The sequence below is a fragment of the Pan troglodytes genome, chromosome 1, assembly GCF_028858775.2.
Source record: "Pan troglodytes isolate AG18354 chromosome 1, NHGRI_mPanTro3-v2.0_pri, whole genome shotgun sequence".
NCBI lineage: Eukaryota > Metazoa > Chordata > Mammalia > Primates > Hominidae > Pan > Pan troglodytes.
This window is the reverse complement of record NC_072398.2, coordinates 18,185,169-18,210,543: the sequence shown is the minus strand read 5'-3', so window position 1 is coordinate 18,210,543 and position 25,375 is coordinate 18,185,169. Positions and strand designations below refer to the sequence as shown.

At 43.3% G+C, this 25,375-nt stretch overlaps 2 protein-coding genes across 15 annotated transcripts in view; one reads left to right on the top strand and one right to left on the bottom strand.

Moving 5' to 3' along the window:
- The window catches only part of TTC13 (tetratricopeptide repeat domain 13), a 72,744-nt gene extending 71,587 nt beyond the window's left edge, over nucleotides 1-1,157 (bottom strand). For 4 of the 13 annotated variants that reach the window (XM_009441650.5, XM_016940757.4, XM_016940774.3 and 1 more), the window contains exon 1: nucleotides 799-1,157. In XM_009441650.5, the coding sequence (XP_009439925.2) occupies nucleotides 799-1,069 (271 nt within the window). In that variant the 5' untranslated portion in view covers nucleotides 1,070-1,157. The remainder of the gene's footprint in view (nucleotides 1-798) is intronic. The other 9 variants (XM_016940764.4, XM_054660043.2, XM_016940771.4 and 6 more) reach the window with 4 other exon arrangements.
- ARV1 (ARV1 homolog, fatty acid homeostasis modulator) lies at nucleotides 1,083-23,147 on the top strand. Of its 2 annotated transcripts, XM_016940784.3 has the most exons (6): nucleotides 1,083-1,518; nucleotides 10,535-10,654; nucleotides 12,326-12,479; nucleotides 18,307-18,531; nucleotides 19,669-19,815; nucleotides 22,694-23,147. In XM_016940784.3, exons 1-5 carry the CDS (start codon nucleotides 1,345-1,347, stop codon nucleotides 19,809-19,811), a joined length of 816 nt encoding a protein of 271 aa, XP_016796273.1. In that variant the 5' UTR covers nucleotides 1,083-1,344; the 3' UTR covers nucleotides 19,812-19,815; nucleotides 22,694-23,147. The 2 variants fall into 2 exon arrangements, with proteins under 2 accessions (XP_016796273.1, XP_016796278.1); XM_016940789.2 differs by lacking the exon at nucleotides 10,535-10,654 and having other exon boundaries at nucleotides 1,330-1,518.
- Nucleotides 23,148-25,375: the final 2,228 nt, after the last annotated feature.

Here is a 25,375-nt window from a genome sequence, read left to right as displayed (position 1 = left end):
AAAGACCCACGACAGAACTTCAAAACAAAAAAATGTACACATGTATTTTGTCCCAGAGGCATCTGCTATGATTTATTAAACTGAAGCCAATAGCGCCCATTCTTAATGAATGAGCTGGCGTAGCTCCAATATACACACGGCACTGACACACAGGCTCAAGGCCTGCAGGGGCCTTTTTTCCCTCTGGGAGACACCTGACAGATCGCAGGTTAATCTTAAACAACTGGAAGCAAGATGTCAACGAGCAGATAAGATGGGCTTGCTCTTTTTTTCCATTCCAGGGATCGAATTTTTAGGAACTGTTGTATACGAGACATTAACCCGGGAGGTCAGGAAGCCTGATTTCCAGGCCTAAGATGTGCCAGGCGTCTCCCTCCGGGGGCGGGCTCCGCAAGCCGCCGGGCTGGTTGCTCGTCCGCCCGCCCCTCCCTCGCCCCTTCGGCATCCTCGGGAGGCCGGCGGCGGGAACAGGGCTGCCCCGGGCCACCTGCCATCTCCTCCGCCACCCTTCCAACAGTTGCTTCAAACTCAGAAGAGGCCGCCCTGGCCCCAGGAGCATGCTGTCAGCTCATTTCTCGACTCGCCGCCCTGCCCAAAGGCGGCTGCAGGAGGGCGCGCGGCGGCGTGGGTGGCAGCGGCGGGAAGCTGCCCGACAGGACCCCTGGCTGAGCCGGCTCCCGCGGATCGCGCGCTGCAGCCGGAGGCATGAGGCCTGGGCGACCCGTACCCCGGCCCGGGACCCCAGCCCCGCTGCCCCGCCGCCCCGGCCGACTCGGACGCCCGCCGCCGCCCACTCACCGCCGCATTCGGCAGAGTACTGGTCCCCCCAGTCCCCGGACTGCGGGCTGCAGCCGCCGCCGCCCGCCGGGGCCTCCTGCTGCTGCCGGTGCTGCAGCTCCTGCTTGAGCAGGGAGAGCGGCGAGTAGTGCTCGGTGGCCAGGGCGCCTGGCCGCAGCCCGGCGGACAGGACCCCCAGCAGCAGCAGCACCAGGACACGCCGGGCGGCGCCCGCGGCGGCCACAGCGCCGCCCCAGAAGCAGCAGCAGCAGCAGCAGCCGGCAGGTGCCATCTTCCCTCAAGGCGCATGTGCGACAGCCCTGGCCCGGCTCTCAGGCCTCCCCGCCTCTAACCTACGGCGGGCAGGTGGACCGTGGCAAGGGGGTGGGACAAGGGGAGAAGCATTGTGTGCTGGGAATGGTAGTCCCAGCTCGGCCAGCCCGGGGCGGCCTTGCCGGTGCCGGGACTACGAATCCCAAAAGCCCCGCGCGGCGCAAGTCTTCCGGTCTGGCGTCTGACGTCTTACCCTCCACAGAATCGGAAGTTCTGGACTGCAGTTGAGTGGAAATGGGCAACGGCGGGCGGAGCGGCCTGCAGCAGGGGAAGGGGAACGTGGGTGGGGTGGCAGCGACTCCTACTGCTGCCTCGGCCTCCTGCCAGTACAGGTGCATCGAATGCAACCAGGAGGCCAAAGAGTTGTACCGAGACTATAACCACGGTGTGCTGAAGATAACCATCTGTGTGAGTTGTCAGATGTGGGGTGCCCTTGAGAAGAAAATGGCGCGGTGGGATTTGGGGACCGCGAGGAGCAGGGTCCTCTGATACAGTCTTTAGTTCGGTAGTTGACATTCCCGCCCGGGATCTTTGCATGAATATCTGTACTGATAGAGAACTCAGCTACCCGACAGCGCTTTTCTCATACTGGGGCATATTTGGGTGATATGACCTAAGCCGGCGAACGGACCGGACCGACAGACAGAGGTAGATGTGGGCATTTTGCAGAGAAATTTAAAGATCAATTAGGTTGACATTTTGGTTCATGCCAAAGCTACTTCCTTCTAGCTCTTCTCCCTTTTACAGAGAGATGGTACCATCCTTACCCTCCACAACCCATGTTGAATTCACCTACGATGCTTTTTAAAGGTTTCATCAATTGTCGTTATTGGATGTCTACAGTGTACAAAGCATTATGCTAGACGTTGGTGGTACAAAACCCAAAAGTGAGGAAGTAAAAATTCTCATTTCAAGGTGTTCGTAGAATACCCTTGAACTTTCTGATGATTTTCCATCTCAGAGTTAAGGCCCGAATCCCTGAACTGGCTTATAAGGCTCTATGGAGTCTCCTGCTACTCTTTCCCTTCTTTATTTTACGGCAGAGAGAATAATCTTATGTTTAAAGAGTCTACAAAGTTGGAGGTTCTTTGGGGGTATTAATTAGCAAAGAACCTGTCACAGAATAGACAGTACATTTTTGTCCCATTTCAGATCTTGTGATTTTCTAATCTCTTTAGTAAATTATGGTCTGTAGTAATATACAAGAGAATTGACAAACTGAGTGTATACCTGTATAATCTGTCAACCACATAACGTTCTGGTGCATACACCCTCAATTTCCTGTTCCTCTCTCAAGTACTTTCCCTCTTTTGTCAAAATGTCAACCCTTGTTAAATCCAACATATTGCCTGGTCTTGTCCCTGTACCCATGCAGCAGTACGTTGCTGGGGAAAAACAAATTTGTGACGATTAACCTCATATAGGCCTTTCATGATTTCTGGCAATCTTATTTCGGTGTTTTTTTTCTTTCTTTCTTTCTTTTTGAGATAGAGTTTCCCTCTGTCACCCAGGCTGGAGTGCAGTGGGGCACTCTTAGATCACTAAAACCTCTGCCTCCCAAGTTCAAGCAATTCTCCTGCCTCAGCCTCCCGAGTAGCTGGGATTACAGGCCCACACCACCACGCCAAGCTAATTTTTGTATTTTTAGTAGAGACCAGGTTTCACCATGTTGACCAGGCTGGTCTCGAACTCCTGACCTCAAATGATCCACCCACCTCGGCCTCCCAAAGTGTTGGGGTTACAGGCATGAGCCACTGCGAAAACAGAAGAGAACTTCCACTAGGTTTGCAACAACATAAACCCAATACTAGCATTTGTTATTTCTTTACTGTACTGTCTTCTTCTGCCTTCTGCTGAATCATTCCCACCAGCATGCATACTGTTACTTATTCCATCAAAAAAAAAAAACCAACACCACCAACAAAATACACTTGCTGCCACTTCCCCCTTTAGCTTCTGCTCTTTCTTCTTAATTAGAAAGCAGACCTTCTAAGATATGTTTGTACTGTCTATTTCCTTTCCTAGTTTCTCTTGAACCTGCTTTAGTCACGTTCCCACCCGCATTTCATTAGAAACTGTTCTTGTTAAGATCACCACTTCCACTTTGCTAAATCCAGTAGTCAATTCTCAGTTAATGATCAGCAGCATTTTACCTCATTACTTCCTCCTCCTTGAAATGCTGTGTGCGCTTCCCAGGATTCAGTGCTCTTCTTATTGTCTTCTTACTTCACTGGCTATTACCCTTCAATCTCCTTTCTGCTTTTGCTTCACCTCCCTTACCTCTTAATCATGGTGTATTCCAACGCATAGTCATCGTGCCTCTTTCTGTCTGCATGCTTTCCCTTGAAGAGCTCATTCTGTCTCATGGCTTTAAATACCGTCAAAATTTTGACAATTTCCAAATTTATATTTCTACCCTGAACCTCTTCCCTGAACTCCAGACTTAAATGTCCAACTACCTACTTGACTTCTCCACTTGGATTTCAATAGACAGCTCAAATATACCCATCACAGTTAATGGCAACTTTACCATTTTAACTCCTAAGACCAAGAAACCTTGGTGTCATCCCTATTGCTACTCTTCCTCTCACATCCCGTATTCAGTTATTCAGCAAATCCTGTTCTGTCTTCAAATTATGTTCAGAATCCACTACTTCTCACTACTGCTGCTACAGTCCTCATCCAAGCCACCATGATGTCTACCTGAACTATTGTTGTAACTCCTATCTGGTCTCCCTACATCATCCTTGCACCTCTTCAGTCTTCTCTCCACACAGTAGCCAGGGACTGATCCTTTAAAAATGTAATTTAGATCATATCATCTCTTTGACCAAAACTTTCTGATGATTTTCCATCTCAGAGTTAAGGCCTGAATCCCTGAACTGGCTTATAAAGCCCTATGGAGTCTCCTGCTACTCTTTCCCTTCTTTATTTTACCGGCAGTCCCGCTGGCCTCCTGGTGTTTCTCAAACCAGGCAGGTTCCTTCCTCAAGGCCTTTGCACAATGCCTGGAGCACTCTTCTATCAGGTATCTGCGTGACTAATTCCCTTACCTCCTTCAAACATCTCAGAGAGTCTACTCTGACTACCCTATTGAAAAGTATGATATGCTTCCCAGCTTTATCTTTCTCTATAGCACCTATCTTCTTGTAATCTTGTATATAATTGACTTAATGTTGTGTGTCTTCTCCTACTGGAAAGTAAGCTACACAAGGACAGACATTCTGTCTGTTTTATTCATTAATGTAGCTGTATCACCCAGAACAGCAACTGACATTTAGTAGCCACTCAGTAAATGTCTGTTGAATAAATGTATCACTTCCAGGTTTTTAGATTAGCATATGCTTGGCCATCCAGGTAGGAGGAAGAGAACAAGATCTTATATGTGGTCTAAACTTAGTAACTTTTGGACTGGTCCAATTAAATGGTCAGTTTGGAAGATGATAACCACATAACTGAATATGGTCTGAAGAAAAGCTGGTATTTGTATATGCATTTTAGTTAGTAGTCTTTAATAATACAAAAAATCTCTTTTTGTTGGCATTAAGCTAACAAAATCCCTTTGCTAAACAGCAGGTGTTTATTTTGTTTATGGAAAGGCAAAATAATTATTAGATAGCTGTTTAGGTCAACATTCACTTCCCCCCTCCCCTTTGTTCCCTAACATCATACTCTTTCTCCCAAGAGATGGACTTTGGAGTTATATTTGGAATATTGAATGGTGGCACAGTACTTTATGGAATCGTTATTGTCCACAGTCATTCCATAATAAGACAGAGTGTGTAATGGCCTTGTCGCTATCATGCTAATGCATACTAAACTTTAGGCCATAATAGCACGACTCAGGGAAAATCATTTTGTTGATGCCAGACTAAAAAATTAAACCATGAAGCAATGAATTATTTTAAAGGCCCTCCAACCTCTGAGATACAAAAAGTAAGAAGTTTTTAAACATTAGACCATGTGTTGTGACATAATCTCCAGAGTTTCTAAGTGGTTACTCATATATACTTTGGTCTCTTCCCTGCCAAACTGGGAGTCAGCAAGATCCTCAGCCTGATCGCCCACGTGTATTTTTCATCCCAATCTCCTTTCCTTTTGCTCTGCTTGTTTCTTCGCTGCCATTCCTCCCAGCTTGCCTTTCTGTGTTTCTCTGACTTTCCTCTAATATATCATGTGTCCCTTGCTTTTAACCAATCCTGCTGCTTCAGTTCTTTACGATTATAATTATTATAAGTATGCTTAAAGATACAGTACTTTCGGCCAAGCACGGTGGCTCATGCCTGTAATCCCAGTACTTTGGGAGGCCAAGGCAGGCGGATCACGAGGTCAGGAGTTCAAGACCAGCCTGACCAACACGGTGAAACCCCATCTCTCTAAAAATACAAAAATTAGCTGGGCGTGGTGGCGCACTCTTGTAATCCCAGCTACTCGGGAGGCTGAGGCAGGAGAGTCGCTTGAACCCGGGAGGCAGAGGTTGCAGTGAAGCTGAGATTGCGCCACTGCACTCCAGCCTGGATGACAGAGTGAGACTCCGTCTCAAAAAAAAAAAAAAAAAAGTACTTTTTATTTGCTATAGGGCTTGGCTTATTTTAAGTGCACAGATATTTAACAAATTCATTATTATGTTAACAAAACAAAACTCCTGTAAGAGTCTCCTAAGTTTCCATTTCCTTCAGCACTACAGCATTCGGCTCCCACCCTTGGGATCCTAGATGCAAAGATGAATGAGACACAGCCCTACCCTTGAGGAGCTTAAAGACTTAAAGAAGGGAAGGGAATGCTCCTAGAGATGACAGGAAGGAAACAGCAGGAATATTTATGAAAAAAAATTGGTTTGGCCGATTTATATTCTAAAAGAGATCTGATTCATTAGGCATTGGAGAACACAGCAGGACAGAGGAAGTCATATCCATGTTTAGACAGGTGGTGGAAGCAGCCTGAATTCCCAGAGTATGCTTGGTCCTTGCGTTGTAGGGATTCTTTAGAGGAAGATTTTTCTCTTTTCAGGATACTTGCCTGTAAAGTAGTAAATGAAACAATTTTGCCAAAATAAGAAACATAAGAAACATAGTTGCTAAATCTGGGCAGGTGTGATGATTCACACCTATAATCCCAGCACTGTGGGAGGCTAAATCACAGATCACTTGAGGTCAGTAGTTCAAGACCAGCCTGGGCAACATGGTGAGACCACCCCCTGCCCCCCACCCATCTATATTAAACTACAAAAATCAGCTGGGCATGGTGGCACGCGCCTGTAGCCCCAACTACTCAGGAAGTTGAGGTGGGAGGATCACTTGAGCCCGGGAGGCAGAGGCTGTAGTGGGACAAGATCCCGCCACTGCACTCCGGGCCTAGGCGACAGAGTGAGACCTTGTCTCAAAAAGGAAAGAAAAGAAAAGAAACATATATACTAAATTGAATAAATACAACTCCCAGTGGTCTGCTTTGGGATGTCTACATTTGTTTCGTGTGTGTGTGTGTGTGTGTGTGCGCGTGTGTGTGTGTGTAGTTTTCCTCTTCACATTCAAGGTGAAGGCAGAGGGAAAGGAAGTTGCAAGCAGCACTTAAGGGAAAAGCAAATAATAGAGGGAGAACAAGGAAAGTGAGGTGTAAACTTGTTGTGCCCAGGGGTGTTAGAGAGAACGCCACACTTTGAGACGAATTAAGAGTCCTTTATTAAGCCGGCGGCCAAAGAGACAGCTAATGCTCAAAATTCTCTCAGCCCCGAGGAAGGGGCTTGATTAACTTTTATACCTAGGTTTAGGAAGGGGAGGGGGACTCAAATGCAGTAATTCTACAGAAGTAAAAACATGCAAGAATCAAAAGAAGCAAAATGGTTACAGAGAGCTAAACAACTTAAAAGACAAATGGTTACAAGAAGAGCAACGGTACCAGGTGCAAGGTTCTAAATCCTTCATTATAATTAGATATAGGGTCTATGCCGGACACGAATTCAAGGTTTTATGTTGTTATCTCTTTGAGAAAAATCCTGGGAACTTCATACATTGTTGGTGTTAGTACCTTATCAGTTAATTGGGCTCTTTTGAAATGCTGAGTATCTGTTTACCCAGGCCAACTCCTTACGGAAGGGGGTTGCGTAAGGAGCCCTTAGTGTCTTGTAAATTAAGAGGTCAATTGGAGTTTGTCCGGCCTTCCCAGCTAGAGAGAGTCTTACTTACAGGAGAAGCAAAGCTAGGTGATTAAAGAGACAAGCAGGACAAAATTCAAAGTAACGAGTTAGAGTAAAAACAAGGTTAGGCGTTTCAAACTGACTGAGAGGGAACCAGCAAACTTTAATGACTTCTCAGCATTTATAAAACATGCCGAATGCTAAGAAGGGAAATGGGCAAAGCGCACAGCATATCACATACTACCAGAAGCTGCCTCCTCTGATTTCATATCACCCTGTGCTTATCCCATTGTAGCCGTTGGATGTTACATAGTCTGATGACTGTGGTCATGAGACCGTATCATAGAGGCATGTTTGTCTTCTGTTTCTAAACTGTTAGATCCTTGAGGATAGAAACTGTGGCTGAAGGTGAATATCTAGCACCTTGGAAGTTCCTGGTCCATCAAATGGCCAAGAAAAGAGAGCGATTGTTATACATGTAATAGCCACTCCAAAGACATTTGTCAAACAAATGAATGCAAAAGGAATAACAGCTGCTGTGTCTCCTGGTGCTGGTTTCTGCCTACTTCCTTCCAAGTATTGTCCAGATCCCCAGCCTTAGACTTGTGATGCTGTCCAAAAACGGGTTTTAGAGAATATTTAAAGGACAGAGAGAGGACCCCTGACTTCTTAGGGTTTCCATTTTAACATGAAGCAGCCTCTCTGGTGTCCCAGTCTTGCATGTAGAAAGGAAGGAGATGTGTTCCATGTGAGTAGCCAAGGGAGACCTATCAAACAGCTGTTTGTCATGGACATGGAATTTCTGATTCTGGGGCTTCTGTTTAGATTCTGGCTTACTCCCTGCTCAGGTAAAGAACTGCAAAAATATTAACTCCTTATGCCTCAGTTTGATTAAGCAGAATTTTTTTTTTTTTTTTTTTGAGACGGAATCTTGCTCTGTTGCCCAGGCTGGAGTGCAGTGGCGTGAACTCAGCTCACTGTAAGCTCCGCCTCCTGGGTTCACGCCCCATTCTCCTGCCTCATCCTGTAGTTGCTGGGACTACAGGCACCTGCCACCACGCCCTCCTAATCTTTTTGTATTTTTTTTTTTAGTAGAGATGGGGTTTCACCATGTTAGCCAGGATGGTCTCGATTTCCTGACCTCGTGATCCACCTGCCTCGGACTCCCAAAAGTGCTGGGATTACAGGCATGAGCCACCACGCCTGGCCCTGATTAAGCACATTTAAGTTTGAGGTAACAGCACGTCTCCCTTCATTGGATCACTCGGTAACTGGAAAACATACCTATTCTTGTAATGACACAAATGAAGTGGAGAAGCTATTTAAATTGGGAACACATCCAATGTTTTATTACATTTGAATTGCAGGGTCAATATTCTTCAGTGCACTTCATTTTTCTTCCAGCACTTTAATGTAATTAAAAGGCCAGCCTAGAATGTTTTTACACTCGCAACTCTTCTATTTTATCTTCTCAAAGTTTCCAAATGTTACGCGTTTGAATTGTAGCCATTCCAGTAGTCCCCATTCTCTTTGGGATATATGTTCCAGGACCCACAGTGAGTGCCTGAAACTACAGATAGTATGGAACCCAATTACCATCTGTTGGAACACGTTTCTGTTCGTGCCTTCCACCCACAAATGTAATACTTTTCCTATCTTTTTTTTTTTTTTTTTTTTTTTTAAGAGAGAGACCGAGACAGGGTCTTGCTTTGTTGCCCAGGATGGGCTCGAACTTCTGGCTTCAAGCGATCCTCTCACCTCGGACTCCCAAAGTGCTGGTATTACAGATGTGAACCATGGCACCTGGCCCTGCCTTTTCCATCTTAGCACTTCTCACATACTGTGGCCTTAATTTTTGCAGTTTGAAATGCCACAGCAAAACTAGCACAATTTCTTTTCTTTACAGTTGCACAGGTAGAAGATTCATTCTTACTGTAGATCTTAACCTCAGCATAAGATTGGTTTTTTCCTTATTAGTTGAGAACTTTCACCTTTTCACTTAAAGCATTTTACAGCTTCTCTTTGGCTGTAAAATTGCCAGCATCACTACTCTCATGCTTTGGGGCTATTATTAAATCGAAGAAGGGTGACTTGAACCACAAGCACTGCAGTACTGCAATCCTCAATCCTGTTAACCTGGACAGCGACTAGATGACTAACAGGCGGGGAGCATCTGCAACGTGGACACGCTAGACAAAGGGATGATTCACATCCCGGACAGTGGAGCAGGACAGCATGCAATTTAAAACTTATGCTTATTTCTGGATTTTTCCATTTAATATTTTCAGAATGCTGTTGACCTCGGGTTACAAACTGCAGAAAGCAAAACTGTGGCTACGGGAGGACTGCCGTAGTTTTATAAGTGAATAGTAGCATTGATGCAACTTTGTGAATAGTACTGCTTTAGAGGTCACATTTCTAATGAGCTTGTTTGTGTACACCTGCGTTTTTTATGTTCTAATGATGTTGGAATTTGGTAACATTGTAATCACATGTGTCTAGAGAATCTGAACTCAAAATTGGTGACCCTTCAGGGGGGAATAAAGCCATTTAATGTGAACTGCTAAGAGCCAAGGGAGCCTTGATTTTGGAACCTAGAGCTAGGCTGCACAGCCTAGTTCCTTGCACAGCCCAGCACTCTCCAGACTCTACAGACAGTAGAGTCTGTCTCTACTCTAGCAGAGAAAGACCATTTTCTTTCCATATCCTTGATGTTACTGGAGAAAAACCCAGGCTTCCCCTGTTACCGGCCACCTCAGGATCATTGGGATCATGCCCCATTCTTTACCTACTTGCAGCTCTCAGTAGTTCTGGGGACAAGGTAACTGCTGAGTACTTTTCTCCAAATCATGTGCCAAGAACCATAAAGTCAGGGGCATCTAGCCAAGAGGCAACAATTTATCAATGAAAGTGCATTATAAATATATTTATTTTGTAATAATTGCTACAAATTGAAAGTGGAATTGGACATAGAGTCTCTGTAGATTGAAAGTAAAATCTTCTGGAATACTTTCCTGCCTACACTCAGTCTTTAAATTAGATATATTTTTAGCTTCTTGAATATGAGGTTAAAATATTAATATTCCTAGCCTAGAAGATTATATTTAGTCCTTTCTGAAACCCTTTCTTATATAGATGAACATTTTGTATCTGAATGGAAGTTTATATAAATAATTGCTAATATGGCCATATTGCTATCTGTGTCCAAAATAGACTCTGCTGTTTTGAAATCCTTGAGGATTTCAGAAAGTAAACATTTGCTTGTTCTAATATTATCTTGCATTATTTCAGAAATCCTGCCAGAAACCTGTAGACAAATATATCGAGTATGATCCTGTTATCATCTTGATTAATGCTATATTGTGCAAAGCTCAGGCCTACAGACATATTCTTTTCAATACTCAAATAAATGTAAGTTGTGATAATTTCATTTTTTAATTTTATTTGATGCTGTTGCATTTTAAAAGAATAATAAGAATTTTAAACAGAAGTAAAGAATATTATAAAAGAGGAAAAGAAATTCTAATGTGAGAGTGGGTCTTTTATTGCAACATATCTGGAAGTTTCTAGAAATAATAGATGTTGATTTTGAAAGGTGCACAATGCTTAGTGAGTGTTTAAGAATATGGTCACTGGCAGGAAACTGACAAGCCATGATCTGAATTACCTGCTAGTAAGTTGAAACAGTCATCACTGGTTTTTAACAGAATACAATTAGACATATCCAGGTAGGGAGAGAATTATACCTAAATGAGTTAAGCAAACATTAAAAGAAAAATGTTTTTTAAAAACATAATTTATTGCATTTTATACTTTGCTATTAAAGGAATGTGTAAGGTAAATAACATTCAGTTTAATCAAAGTCCTGATTTATAAAGTTGAATTTTTCAAAATAAACTTTTAGTTTATTGAATTGTGAACTCTTTAATAGTTTGGGTAGAGTTGACAGATAACATACAGGACAGTCAATTAAATTTGAGTTTCATATATACCATGAATTAATTTTTTAGTATAAGAATGTCCCAAATATTTCATGGAACATACTTATACAATAAAAATGGATTCATGGTGTGTGTGAAACTCAAATTTAACTGGCGGTCCTGTTATTTTATTTATTTATTTATTTTTGAGACGGAGTCTTGCTCTGTCACCCAGGCTGAAGTGCAGTGGTGTGATCTCGGCTCACTGCAGCCTCCACCTCCTGGGTTCAAGTGATTCTACTGCCTCAGCCTCCCAAGTAGCTGGGATTACAGGCACGCATCACCACGCACAGCTAATTTTTGTATTTCTAGTAGAGATGAGGTTCACCATGTTGACCAGGCTAGTCTGGAACTCCTGACCTCAAGTGATCCTCCCACCTCAGCCTCCCAAAGTATTGGGATTACAGGCATGAGCTACTGTGCCCAGCTCTTCCTCACTTTATATTGATGGAGAAAGTTCAACCTGAAGGAGGAATACATAGAAAAAAGCCAATTTTTGTTGCCTAGTATTTTTTATTTTAGCCAAAATTTCAGACTCTTAAGAATTAGGTTTTAATTGTTCTCTTTTAACATATCGAGTCATACTCATCCAGCTGGAGATATTTTTAAAAAACTGATGTTCAAACTAATAGTTTCTATTCAATATCATGGAATCTTCAGATTAAATCTGTTCTCTTACTGCTGTTCCCACATATACATGAATCACTTAAGTTTTTTGCTTGATTCTGTATAAAGGACAGAAATCAAAAATGTATAATGAAAGGTGAACTATTATTTAAAGCAGTGATTCTTAACTAGGGGCGCACATTAGAATCCCCCCAGAACTGTTTCAAAATATGGATGTCTATGTTGTACTATGAAGATTCTGAATCAGGACCAGGGCTCAGACATTTAAATTTTGAAAAAAATCTCCCCATGTGCTTCTGATGGACATTGCTGATTAAAACTCACTGATTACAAAATGACTACAATTAGCCACTTAATTGGGCAGTCCTGAATTTGAAAAGTGACTAGGTGGGATGCCACAAATACTCTGTACCTGTTGATACTAGTGCAACTGGGTTTCCTTACCTAATTGAATGGCAATGTCTTTGACTATCAGATCCATGGAAAACTCTGCATATTTTGTTTGCTTTGTGAAGCATACCTGAGGTGGTGGCAGCTTCAAGATTCCAACCAGAATACTGCCCCTGACGACTTAATCAGATATGCTAAGGAATGGGATTTCTATAGAATGTTTGCGATTGCTGCTTTAGGTAAGGAGATGCCATGCTTTCCATTCTTAGTTAACTATTCTTACTTAACTAATCTGGTTAAAACTAAGACATGTAGTCTTAATTGTTGGTAAGAAGAGCTAGTTAATGTGGGACTTAAGATGAAATTTTCAGCTCTACCACTACTAACCTACGAGGTGAGTGTGTTTGAATCACCTGCTTTTTAAAAATTTGTTACCACATATATGATATGGAAATAGTTATGCTTATCAGATTAGAAAGTTTCATAAAATATTTCGAAGCACAATATTGTTGATAAAATTCTTTTATTTTTATTAGTATATATTTTTTAAGACAGGGTCTCACTCTGTTGCCTAGGCTGGAGTGCAGTGGCACAGTCACAGCTCACTGCAGCCCTGAACTCCTGGGCTCAAGCAATCCTCCTGCCTCGGCCCCCCCAGGTAGCTGGAACCACAGGTATGCACCACCACACCATGCACCACCTCCAGCTAATTTTTGTATTTTTTTGTTGAGATGGGTCTTTCCGTGTTGCCCAGGCTGGTCTTGAACTCCTGGGCTCAAGCAGTCCTCCCACCTCAGCCTCCCAAAGTGCTGGGATTACAGGTGTGAGCCACTGTGCCTGGCCAATAAAATTCTTAATGTTTAAGTTTTGATTATCCAATCTGAAAGTTAGCTAAGTCCTATCTTTATTAATAGAGATAGTTGCCAGATATTACCCAGTGTATTGTACTAATTGCATTATACTAATGCAGTGTATTTAATAGAGTTTGGTTTTTTTTGTTTTTTTTTTTGAGACAGAGTCTCGCTCTGTCGCCCAGGCTGGAGTGCAGTGGCGCGATCTCGGCTCACTGCAAGCTCCGCCTCCCGGGTTCACGCCATTCTCCTGCCTCAGCCTCCCGAGAAGCTGGGACTACAGGCGCCTGCTACCACGCCCGGCTAATTTTTTGTATTTTTAGTAGAGACGGGGTTTCACCGTGTTAGCCAGTATGGTCTCGATCTCCTGACCTCGTGATCCGCCCGCCTCGGCCTCCCAAAGTGCTGGGATTACAGGTGTGAGCCACCGCGCCCGGCCGAGTTTGGTATTTTTTGTTACTTGTTACTTATCTGAGTGCATGCAGGGAATTTGGCTACTCCTCAAAATTCCTTAAGTTCAGGAAGTGCTTTTCAGAATTTCACTTCATAAGTTATTGTTTTCCTAGTGTCAGAATTGTGTTGAGCTAATTTCTGTGACTATTTTATTGCTAGTTCCACGCTTCTCTGCTTCTCAACTCTTTGATTATAATGAAATCTTACTTTAGTAATACTAAGTCTCCAGTCCACTCCAATATCACATTTCTGGGCTGTGTGTCTTCTTTTGTCCTCTTTTTTTCTCTGTCTGCTTTCGCTCTCTTGGTCATGTAACCTGTCTGCTGAGAACTCTCAAATGTCCATCTAGACCTTTCTCCAGACCTCCAGACTCTGCATCCCTCTGCCTTCTCAACATCACCACTTGGATGTCTAATAAATCACCATACCCATAATTAAGCTCCTCATCTCTCTGCCTCTACCACAGCCTTCTCCTTCTCAGTTGTAACTCCATTCTTTTGGTTGCATTCACCAGAAAACCTTGCAGTCATCCCTGATGCCTCTTTCTTTGATACCCCATAGTCAGGTCATCAGGAAATCCCATTGGCTCCACCTTCAAAGTACTTCTACTTTTTTTTTTTTTTTTTTTTTTTTTTTTTTGAGACGGAGTCTCACTCTGTCGCCCAGGCTGGAGTGCAGTGGTGCGGTCTTGACTCACTGCAACCTCTGCCTCCTGGGTTCAAGCAATTCTCCTGCCTTAGCCTCCCGAGTAGCTGGGATTACAGGCACGCGCCACCATGCCTAGCTAATTTTTGTATTTTTAGTAGAGACGGCTTCACCATGTTGGTCAGGCTGGTCTCGAACTTCTGACCTCGTGATCCGCCCGCCTCTGCCTCCCAAAGTGCTGGGATTACAGGCATGAGCCACTGCGCCCAGCCACACTTCTACTATTATACTACTGCTACCCTCCATTCCCTCCACGGCTGCCACCCTGTTGCAGGCCACTCTCATCCTTCACCTGCATGACTACAGTAGCCTCCTTGTTTGCTAGCCCAGTTCTCCAACTGTGTATTTGCACGCAACACAGAGTAGTCCTTTTCAACCAAATCAGATCATGTCACTGTTGTGCTAGAACACAGTAGCTCCCCGTTTCACTCAGAGTGCAAGCTGAAGTCTTTACAGCGGGCCTTGTACTGGAATCTGCCCCTCCCACTGCTTCTCTCATTTTATCCACAGCTGTCATCTCCCATGTCTACTCTGACCCTCCCCATCTAGTTAACTTGCTTCAGAAACACTGGATGAGCTTCCACCTTAAGGCCTTTGAAGTGGCTCTTCCTGTGCCTGGAATGCCTGTCCCCCTGATGCCCAGATGTCTGACTCCTGCATACCCCTCAAGAGTTGGCTAAAATGACACTTTCTAAATGAAGTGTGCCTCTGACACTCCTGATCTCCTGTTCCGGCTCTACTTTGTTTTTCTTGTGGTACTTACTATTTAACATATCGCAGAAGTTATTATCTTTTGTTAGTGCCTTTCCCCACTAACATATCAACTGAATGAGGTCAGGGCTCTTTGTGTTAGTCACGGTTGTAGCTCAAGCACTTAGGTGCCTGGCCCAGGTGCTTAATAAATATTTGCTCAGCTGATTGAATGAATGATTGCATACATTCATCCACGCACTCTTAACTTGAGCAAGTCACCATCAGTTACACTCGGTGATTATTCATTCACTATTCATTATTATTCATTCCCTTAAGAAATATTTTTAAATACTTATTAGGTGCCAGTTACTACTTTAGGTACTAGAGATATATCCATGGAAAATACATAGAAAAATCTCCGCCTCCATTATTATGTAATTACTAAGGCTTATGACAGCTTAACCGCCATGATGTCCAGTCTATCAATAATTTTGTATACAATTTGGACTTTGCAACAATTTAAAATATTTGAAATATACAAAAGAATATGTTAACCTTTTTATCTTATGAAACATAATACTACTGAAAACATCCTTGAGCACATCATCTAGCCCAAGAACTAGAACCTAATATGATTTTAAACCTTAAAGCAAAGCCTCTTAAAAATTTTTTTCAATTTTTATTTTTTTAAGAGTGAAGGTCTTGCTCTGTCACCGAGGCTAGGGTGCAGTGGCACAGTCATAGCTCACTGCAGCCTGGAGCTCCTGGGCTCAAGGGATCCCCCTGCCTCCGTCTCCTGAGTAGCTGGGACCACAGGTACATACTACTGTGCCTGGCTAATTTAAAAAAAAAAAAATTTATGTAAAGGCAGTATCTTACTCTGTTGTCCAGGTTGGTCTTGAACTCCTGGGCTCAAACAGTCCTCCCATATGGGCCTCCCAAAGTGCTGAGACTGCAGGCATCAGCCACTGTTCCTGGCCCTTCTTAAAATTTCTAAAGATAAACTGTTATATGTCCATATTTTGTATATACTATTAAAAACCAGGCTTGTTTTTAAATGGGTTGGAATTCCTATAGCAACTACTCTGTAGTAGATATTTTGATGCTTAATCAGAAGTTTCTTTCTACTATTACTTAACTTTTTTATGTGTCTTAGTCTAATCCCTAATTAGACTGTATAGTCCAAAAGAATATCTTGGCTGGGCGTGGTACCTCACACCTGTAATCCCAGCACTTTGGGAGGCCAAGACAGGTGGATTACTTGAGCTCAGAAGTTGGAAACCAGCCTGGGCAACATGGCAATATTCTGTCTCTACAAAAACTACAAAAATTAGCTGGGCATGGTGGCATGTGCCTGTAGTCCTAGCTACTTGAGGGGCAGAGACAGGAGGATCGCTTGAGCCCAGGAGGTCAAAGCTGCAGTGAGTCATGTTCATGCCACTGCACTTTTGCCTGGATGACAAAGACAGACTCTGTCTCAAAAAACTAAAAGAATATCTTACATAAATAAAGCGTTTTATAATTTAAAAACTGCTTTTACAGGAATTATTTAATTTTCACAATCATCGTCTGAGGTAGGTAGGTTAGGGGTTCCCCCATCTATAGCTGCAGAAACATAGATGCATACATTTTCCCGAAGTCTCACAGTGGGTCAATATCAGTGCTGAAACTGAGGAAAGTCTCCCAACCCCCTTCAGTGTTTACCACACTGGAGTATTCTATAGGTAGGTAGCAGCTCCTTCTGAACTGACCTGATTGATGAGAGCCTGAGGGCTGGTGTAGTTCCATAAATCTCGTAAATCCTAAATTTAAAAGATGTGGAGGTTATCTAGTCTAGCCTGTGTGGTGCAAGAAATCTTTCTGTCTAGACTCCTGAGAGATGCTGTAGCTTTGAGTGTCTCCAGTGACAGGAGTCAACCCACCATTGTTAGATGGTTCTTGTTATTTGCTATTCATTCACTATTTATTCATTCAAGGAATTATTGTTATTTTTATCCAAAATCCAAGCTTTACAATCTACCTGAGTACATTCTTGTAGCTGACAAGCCTTTTAGTTATTTTGAAGGGAGATAGCATGTCTCCCTTGAAGAATACATCATATTTCATGGAGGTTAACCATCCTAATTTTTTTTTTTTTTTTTTTTTTTTTTTTTTTTTTTTTTTTTGAGACGGAGTCTCGCTCTGTCGCCCGGACGAGTGCAGTGGCACAATCTCGGCTCACTGCAAGCTCCGCCTCCCGGGTTCACGCCATTCTCCTGCGTCAGCCTCCCGAGTAGCTGGGACTACAGGCGCCTGCCACCACGCCCAGCTAATTGTTTTTTGTATTTTTAGTAGAGACGGGGTTTCACCGTGTTAGCCAGGATGATCTAGATCTCCTGACCTTGTGATCCGCCTGCCTCGGCCTCCCAAAGTGCTGGGATTACAGGCATGAGCCACCGTGCCCAGCCCCTAAATTATTTTTATTGATCCTAATTACCTACATTTGGAACCTCTTTAGTTTGGCTTTATTAAGTTTAAAAAAGAGGATAGTTGTTTCTGCTGTAATATAATACATGTGTCCAGAGAAACCTGATTCTGCAGAAACCTAAACTGCTAATAACATAGCTTATATGGGAAAAAATAAAATAAGGGACTGGCCACTCAGAATGGATACAGTTGGGTAATCAGATGACTAACAATCCTAATAAAAATTACAGCACAGTTAAAAGAGATGTTAAATTCCTAGTTAATAGAAGCTGAACAGATTGTGCTGTGTTCTGACCGTAGGACACAGTGGAACTATTGCTGCTGTTAATCTCGACTCTGTCCTATGAATACTTTTTGGAAGTGTAAGGAATTGCATTTTAAAATGTTGTTAAAATGAGTAAAGGAAGTCTCAGTTAACAATATTAAAAAATCATGTGGATAATAGGCACTTAAATAGTGGAAGAATGCACAGAGAAAAATGTCTTCCTGTGTTATCCCATTCTTAGGATAGGTCCCATCTTTCAGACTGAAAAGCCTGCATTCTCCTGTTTTATTCTTTGGAGATCTCTTACACTGAAGATGTTTAAGCAGAATCTTACTTCCTTCAAGGAACTTCAGAAAGTTGATGATTACAATTCTAATGGAGTTACTTTTTCTTCAGTGGATAATGTTTCTGAAATTATACCAGCAGGATCTAATACAAAAGCCAGGGGTTTATTTAAAAAAAACACACACACACACAAACAAAAAGAAGAAGAAAAAGAGATTGTGATCTTGAGAAAGTATTTCTTATGAAGTCAGCTGATAAGCTGTATTTTAGAATGGTGGTTTATTTGTTTTTAAGGGGATATATTTTGGATGGGGACATTCATACTTTTATTTTCCATTTCTTCTTTAGAACAAACTGCCTATTTTATTGGCATTTTTACCTTCCTGTGGGTAGAACGGCCCATGACGGCGAAAAAAAAGCCCAACTTCATTTTGCTGCTGAAAGCATTATTATTATCTAGCTATGGAAAACTCTTGCTGATTCCAGCTGTCATTTGGGAACATGACTACACATCTGTGTGCCTCAAACTCATTAAAGTATTTGTTCTTACATCAAATTTTCAGGCAATTAGAGGTATGTTTATGTGTTTATTCTGCCTTCTCAGTTTTCAACCCATAAAAAGCTTAAAGCCTTGTTTCTGGGGTGCAGTTTTTATATAACCTGTTGAACACTGGAATTCTTCATCGCATAGTAATAATACCTAACACTTCTATAGCACCTTATACATAGCAGGTACTCAGTGTTTGTTACATTTAACTATATAGTACTTTATAGTTTTCAAAATGGTCTCATATGCATCATCTCTGTCCTGTGAGGTTAGTAGAACTGCCATTATTTGATTTTATGAATGAGCTCCTGGGGCTCTGAGGGCTAAGTGGCTTGTCCGAAGTTACATGGCTGGGCAGTTATCAAGTCAGGAGAGAATGCTGAGTATCTGCCTCTCAATCCAGGACAATTTCTACTATACCAGGAAGAGCAGCCCTGTGTGTCTTCATTTTTCCCATATATTGTACATAGTGCTATTTTATTTATTTTTATTTTATTTATTTTTTTTGAGATAGGGTGTCACTTGGTCACCCAGGCTAGAGTGCAGTGATATGATCAGAGCTCACTACAGCCTCTACTTCCTGAGGTCAAGTGATCCTCCCAACTCAGCCTCCTGAAAAGCTGGCCACAGGTATATGCCACCACACCCTGCTAAATTTTTGTAGAGACAGGGTTTCGACATGTTGCCAGCCTGGTCTTGAACTCCTGGGCTCGAGCAGTCTGTCCACCTTGGCATCCCAAAGTGCTGGGAACAGGCATGAGCCGCTGTGCCTGGCCGAAGTCCTATTTTAAATGAACTTATTACCTGATACTTTTTATCAGAATGCTTGTCATCTTGCAAACTGTGACACTGAAAGTATCATTTTGTTGTTGTTGTCATTATTCTCTTATAGCCTTAGAATTTTTTGTTTTCTCCTTTGATATTCACGGGAATCTGCCGCTTGATATGAGGAGAAGGGGCTCAGTGTTTTGTTGTAAGTAGAGGCTTTGGTTCTCTAAAAACGTGTAGATGGAAAAGTGGGAGAAGGTAACAGCATAGATTAATAAGAACAAACATTGATTTTTCCAAAAACAGCTTTACAAAACAATTCATACTACCCCAAAATTTACATGTCAATATCGTTTCATTAATTCTGAACTTATTGGCTGCCTTCTCCTTTCCAGTGACCCTAAACATCAACCGTAAGCTCTCCTTCTTGGCCGTGTTGAGTGGCTTACTGCTGGAAAGCATCATGGTCTACTTCTTCCAGAGTATGGAATGGGATGTTGGAAGTGATTATGCCATCTTTAAATCTCAGGACTTCTGAAGAGGTACTGAAAGCATGTAGTGGTCATGCATTCAGACATGTAGCCTTCTCAAATAAGACAGATGTCATTGTAAAAGAAGTCGGTGCCCTTACATAACCCATTCTCTAGCGTCTAACTGCCTCTAGGTCACCCTCATCTTCCTCAAGGACTTTACTACATGGCCCCCAGGGGTCTTCACTTTAGTTCCTTTTGTCACCCTCTGGGACATCAACATCCATGTTTTTGTTGCTTCTAGGGTCCTATCCTCACAATTTTTCTAACACCTCCACTCCCACCCATTCTACTAGGATTGCAGACTCTAAAACTGTCTCCTACCCTTCCCAACCATTCTCCACCCTCCCTTCCCCCATGCCAGGTTTTTGCTGCCTTTCTCACCTCTTAGTCTCTTGACCTCTCACTTTCGCTACTTCTGACCTGCCTTGCCTCTTTTTTAACCACACCTGGAACCTATAGGCTGTGTTGTGCTCTTCTCTGTTAGTACCTTGACATCCATAAGCCTTTTGCCTTCCATCATACGTGCTTTGCTAAGGCTGTTTGGGTGAGTCTTGCCACCTGTCTCCTAGAGAGCCTCGCAGTGTTTCCTGAGCAGCCACCTCTGCCAGTGCACAGAACCTCAGAAGATGTCATGCTGCTCCTGTGCCTTCATAGTCACCTCCAGTGACCCTCCCATCAGAGGGCCATACCTTGATTGTTCTGTTCTGGTCGTCCCCTTTGTGTGCTCTGACTTTGCTGAGAATTGAGACCTTCACCAGTTCCTTAAGCTTCCCTCTTCACGGCAGTTCCTCTTCGGTCTTCCTCATTCTTTCCTCCTTCTCTCCTTCCTATCTCATGTTGTGCTCAGCTTCCTCTCTGGGGCTGTTTCTGACCTGTGGGTGTTCCCCTCCCTCCAGTCACAGCCAGACTGTGGATGGCAGCCTCTGTGTTAGGAAGCAGGACCTTAGGCAGGATCCCGGAAGGCTGGGCCAGAGAGTGAGGAAAACACTGGAGCAGAGGGACACAGACCCCCGTCAGGGAGAGTTGAGGCTGCGCTTTGGTCTCTCCCTCCTCGCTGTTACATCCTCCTTGCAAGTAGCGGCTGTAAAGCTTCTCTGCCTCTCCTAACATGCCATCCTCCATTCCTGTTGCCTCAATCTCTCTTCATGCCCAGCTAATCCTCCTTTTTGGGTCTTCAGACATATCGCTGCTTCATTGATCCTCTCTCCTGTATAGCAGCTCTCTCCCCTCTGCCTATGTACATGCACAGCTCTTCATTCCAGAACAGTTGATGTAAGCCTGCTTCCCCTGTTTCTTCACTGCCTTTCCTCTTTGTAAAACATACTTTCACCCAGAGTCTCTTGAACCTATGCTCCTAAAATTCACAAGGAGAGCAGGGCACAGTGGCTCATTTCTGTAATCCCAGCACTTTGGGAGGCCGAGTCAGGAAGATGGCTTGAGCCCAGGAGATCAAGACCAGCCTGGACAACATAGTGAGACCCCATCTTTACAGGAAAAAAAAAAAAAAAACAATAGCTGGGCATGGTGGCATACACCTGTACTCCCAACTACTCAGGAAGCTGAGGTAGGATGATTGCTTGAGCCCATAAAGTTAAGGCTGCAGTGAGCTGTGATTGTGCCACTGCACTCCAGCCTGGGTGACAGAACAAGATCCTGTCTCAAAAACAAAAAAATACACAAGGAAGCCAATTCCTCCTTGTTTTCTGAGTCCTCCTCCTCCCTTAGCTCTGCTCCAGAAACCTCTGGCTTTTGGCTCCTGCTGAAACAGGCCACCCAGTCCCTTCCCATTAGATCTTTCTTCACTGACTTCTTTGCCTGTGCCAGGATTCTGTCCTCAGCCCTCTTCCTTCCCTTCACTGTGCACATAACTGTGTACTTTCCTTCCAGGCCTCATACCTCCAGCTTCCCCTCTCTGCCAGGTCCCCTGCCTCCTACCAGGACGGTCCTGCCATTACCTCAAGTGTCCACGGGTCTGATGTGGAATTCGGTGTCACCTGCACTCTCCTGTTGAAGCAGAGTCCTTTTCTGATAACATTTCTCTTGAAATGCTCCTCATCTCTTTTCACCCACACCTCACCCTCTCCTGCCTAAAGGTTCTAACACCTCCAAACCAGCCTGCAACCCATACTGCTGCCATATAAGTCTTCATGGAGCACCATTCCTGGGGGCCTTCTCAATTTTTCCATAATTTCTGATTGCTGACATAGGAGTTTCTTGTGTCTTTCTGAAGAATGTCTTTAGTTTTCTCTGAGCATTAGTGTGGCCCTCCGTAATGTCATCATCCTAATTCTTCTCCCCAGGCATGTTCCTACTTAAGTTCCACATCCACCACAGGTCCTCTCTTCTCCAAACTTGCCTTATGCTCTCCTTAGGTCCTGCAGGGCCCTTGTCTCCACCTAACCAGATACGGTCAGCTTTGCCTCTCCATGGAATAAGTGAAGACTTTCCAAAAACTCCAGTTTGCAGTGCTTACTTTTTCCGTTGACCTCCTAGTGCTCAGCTTAACACCTACAGCAGTCACATGCCCAAGAACTTCTGACATTGCCCCAGGGTCAGATCTTTTGTTTCTACTTTTCATAAGTGCATCTGCTTGTCTGACAATCAATTATAATTTATAGTTAGGAAAATAAGGTCACATATCTTGAATCACTTGAAAGCCATTACCCTGTTTTTTATTATCTCATGTTTTATACTTATCTATGTCTGTCTGGTATTAAAATTTCATGTGTTTATGCCTCACTCTCCCAGCCTGTTCAGAAGTCTGGTGCTGGGAGAGGCATGCCTTGGGTTCCTTTGTATCCACCTTAACTCAGGGCCTGCCCTAGTGTCTGTCAGTTTGATTTTCAGCAGAACGTGCCATTCTAAATACATCCTTTATTTTTCACAGGTTTATTCTTCTTTACTATCTGTGGCATGACCAGCTGTATCTGAAAGAGAAAAGACATGAAATATAAACCAACCTCCTCATTTCTGTTGAGTAAAATGAAGCAAAGATTGGAAACACTTTCTGAAAAAGAAAGCAATGATAATAGCAGTGGATACCCACCCCCACAAATGCACCCAAGAGACAAGCCATTTACATACAGATATTCACAGTCACACATAGAAACACCCACATGGACACAAGGAATGTTGCTGCTGTGACTGAATGACATGCAACAGGTGAAGGTTTATACGTTATACACAAGGCCAGGTAAGCGCTCATAATTCACACATAATAAAACATCTAGGTTTCATTCCTTTGACATGTTTATATCTTTTTAATTTAAATGTTGTTACTGGCTTAAAATATTTTGTGTTCTTATAATAGAAAAGCTTTTAATAAAGTCTTTCAGAATAAACCAAGTTTTTGTAAATTTTCAATTCAATAATTAAGGTTATCTTTAAAATTGGATGATCCAAAAATAAGTGATAATGAAAACCACTGAGTTATATACTTTGCAAGGGTAAATTACATCTGAATAAAGCTGTAATTAAAAACAAATAACACCTCTCCCCTTTCCACTCTCCCTGTTTCATTCATTTGCTCTTTCACTATTATTCATGCCACAGATACTTACTGAGCACCTGCTATCTCTGTGGCAGACCCTGTGGTTACAGGGGTGAATAAGACATGATCCCCTTGAAGCTTACTGGGCAGTGCTGGATTTGAAAGTATGAGTAGAGAATCACAGTGCAGTGCAATGAAGAGGTGGGGATAGGGTGCTCGGGCAGTACAGAGTAGCAACACCTATTGCAGCATTTGAAGTTGGGAGGGCTTTGGAGAGGAAGGGGAAAGAAAAGGAACTTTCCAGTATCCCTGCTGGAGAGAAGAAGAACACATGCTGAATTAGAGGGTGGAGAGTGTGTCGGGGGGTGTGCAGGGCCTGAAAGTACATAGACACCTGGGCGAGGCTCGGCAGTGGGGGCTTTACAGTGACACTAGGAAGTCATGTAAATAAGGGTTATGAAGAGCCTTTTGTAATTTGTCCCCAAGGACTGTGAAACCAGCACAGCTAGTTAAACAGAAGAATCCAAAGATTAGAAAAAGTTAATTGGAGTAACATCTCAAAACAGCCACAGGACAGAGAGGACCATTGACCACCAGATGGAGCCTGTAAGTGTTAAGGGGAGAGAGAGAGAACAGGATTCAAAGGCACAACCAAAAGGAAAAGGTCAGTTAAAAACAAGTGTCAGAGGCCATCCACGGTGGCTCATACCTATAAACCCAGCACTTGGGGAGGCTGAAGTGGGCAGATCACTTGAGCCCAGGAGTTTGAGACCAGCCTGGAAAACATGGCAAAATCCTGTCTCTACAAAAAAAAAAAAAAAAAAAAGCCAGGCTTGGTGGCACACAGCTGTAGTCCAAGCTACTCAGGAGGCTGAGGTGGGAAGATCACTTGAGCCTGGGAGGCAGAGGTTATGGTAAGCCAAGATCGTGCCACTGCACTCCAGCCTGGGCGACAGAAAAAGACTCATCTCAAAAAAAAAACAAAAAAAAATTGTCAGAAAAAGTAATAACTAAAAATGTAATACATCAATGACCATTTTGCAAATCTTTGTCTAATCTGTTAACTCAGGTAAGTGAAGATAAACACATCATCCATTTATAAATTAATAAATCTCATTTTTTTTTAATCACCACAAAGGTGTTTATTAGTCACTAAAAAAAAACAAGTAGATCTGGAGGAAGATGGTGGATAGGAGACAGGGCTAACATGCAGCTCCCACTTGGACAGACAGAATAGTGTGGAGACTCACCATGGACTTTTGCTCCAAGGACCACCACAGGAACATGCCAGGCAAGCCAAAAGAATTTACAAATCCTTTGAAAGAAGCAGCACACCACTGCAAATTCTGCAAGACAGGCAAAAAATTGTGAGTTCTCAATGTGTGAAAGGGGGAAAACTTACCTCTGAACACACATCCCCACTGGAGAATCTGAAAATCCAGATCACAGAAGAAGGATTTAACCCTACCTAGAGCTGAAACATTTAGGGAGGCACAGAAAATACAAAAGTAGAAGCAACAGTGGGAAGAGCCTTATAGGCATTCCCAGTCTCCAGCTCAAGCCCAGGAAAGCCATCCCTGACTACATCTCACAGGAGCCCTCAGGGAAGGCAGACAGCAGAATTAGGGAGGGCTTAAACAGGGTGAAAGAAGCTTCCAACTGAAATTTGTAATAATTTTTACTAGGCATGAATTTTATTGAGCAGAATCCAGTGGGTGAATGGGAACTGCTGCAGATATGAGTGCAGGAGCTGCCACCAATGATGTGGGCAGACGTGGAGGGGTAAGGCCTGAAACTTGTGCTTACTTTCTTAGTGGGGAAGTTTACAGCCTGGGGCAAGGGCTGAGTGGGGCACACAGGAGTGAGACCAGCCTCACCAACTACATGGGAGCTGGGGAGGCCTCTCACTACCAGCTATCTCCCACTTCCCTGGTGAACTAGATGACACAGCAGAGGCAGCCATAATCCCTTCTGGAACGTAACCCCATTGGCCTGAGAACCACCCCCTCATCCTGCACAATGGCAGTGGCAAGCCCTACCCAAGGAGAGTCTGAGCCTAGACCCACCTATCCCTGCCCA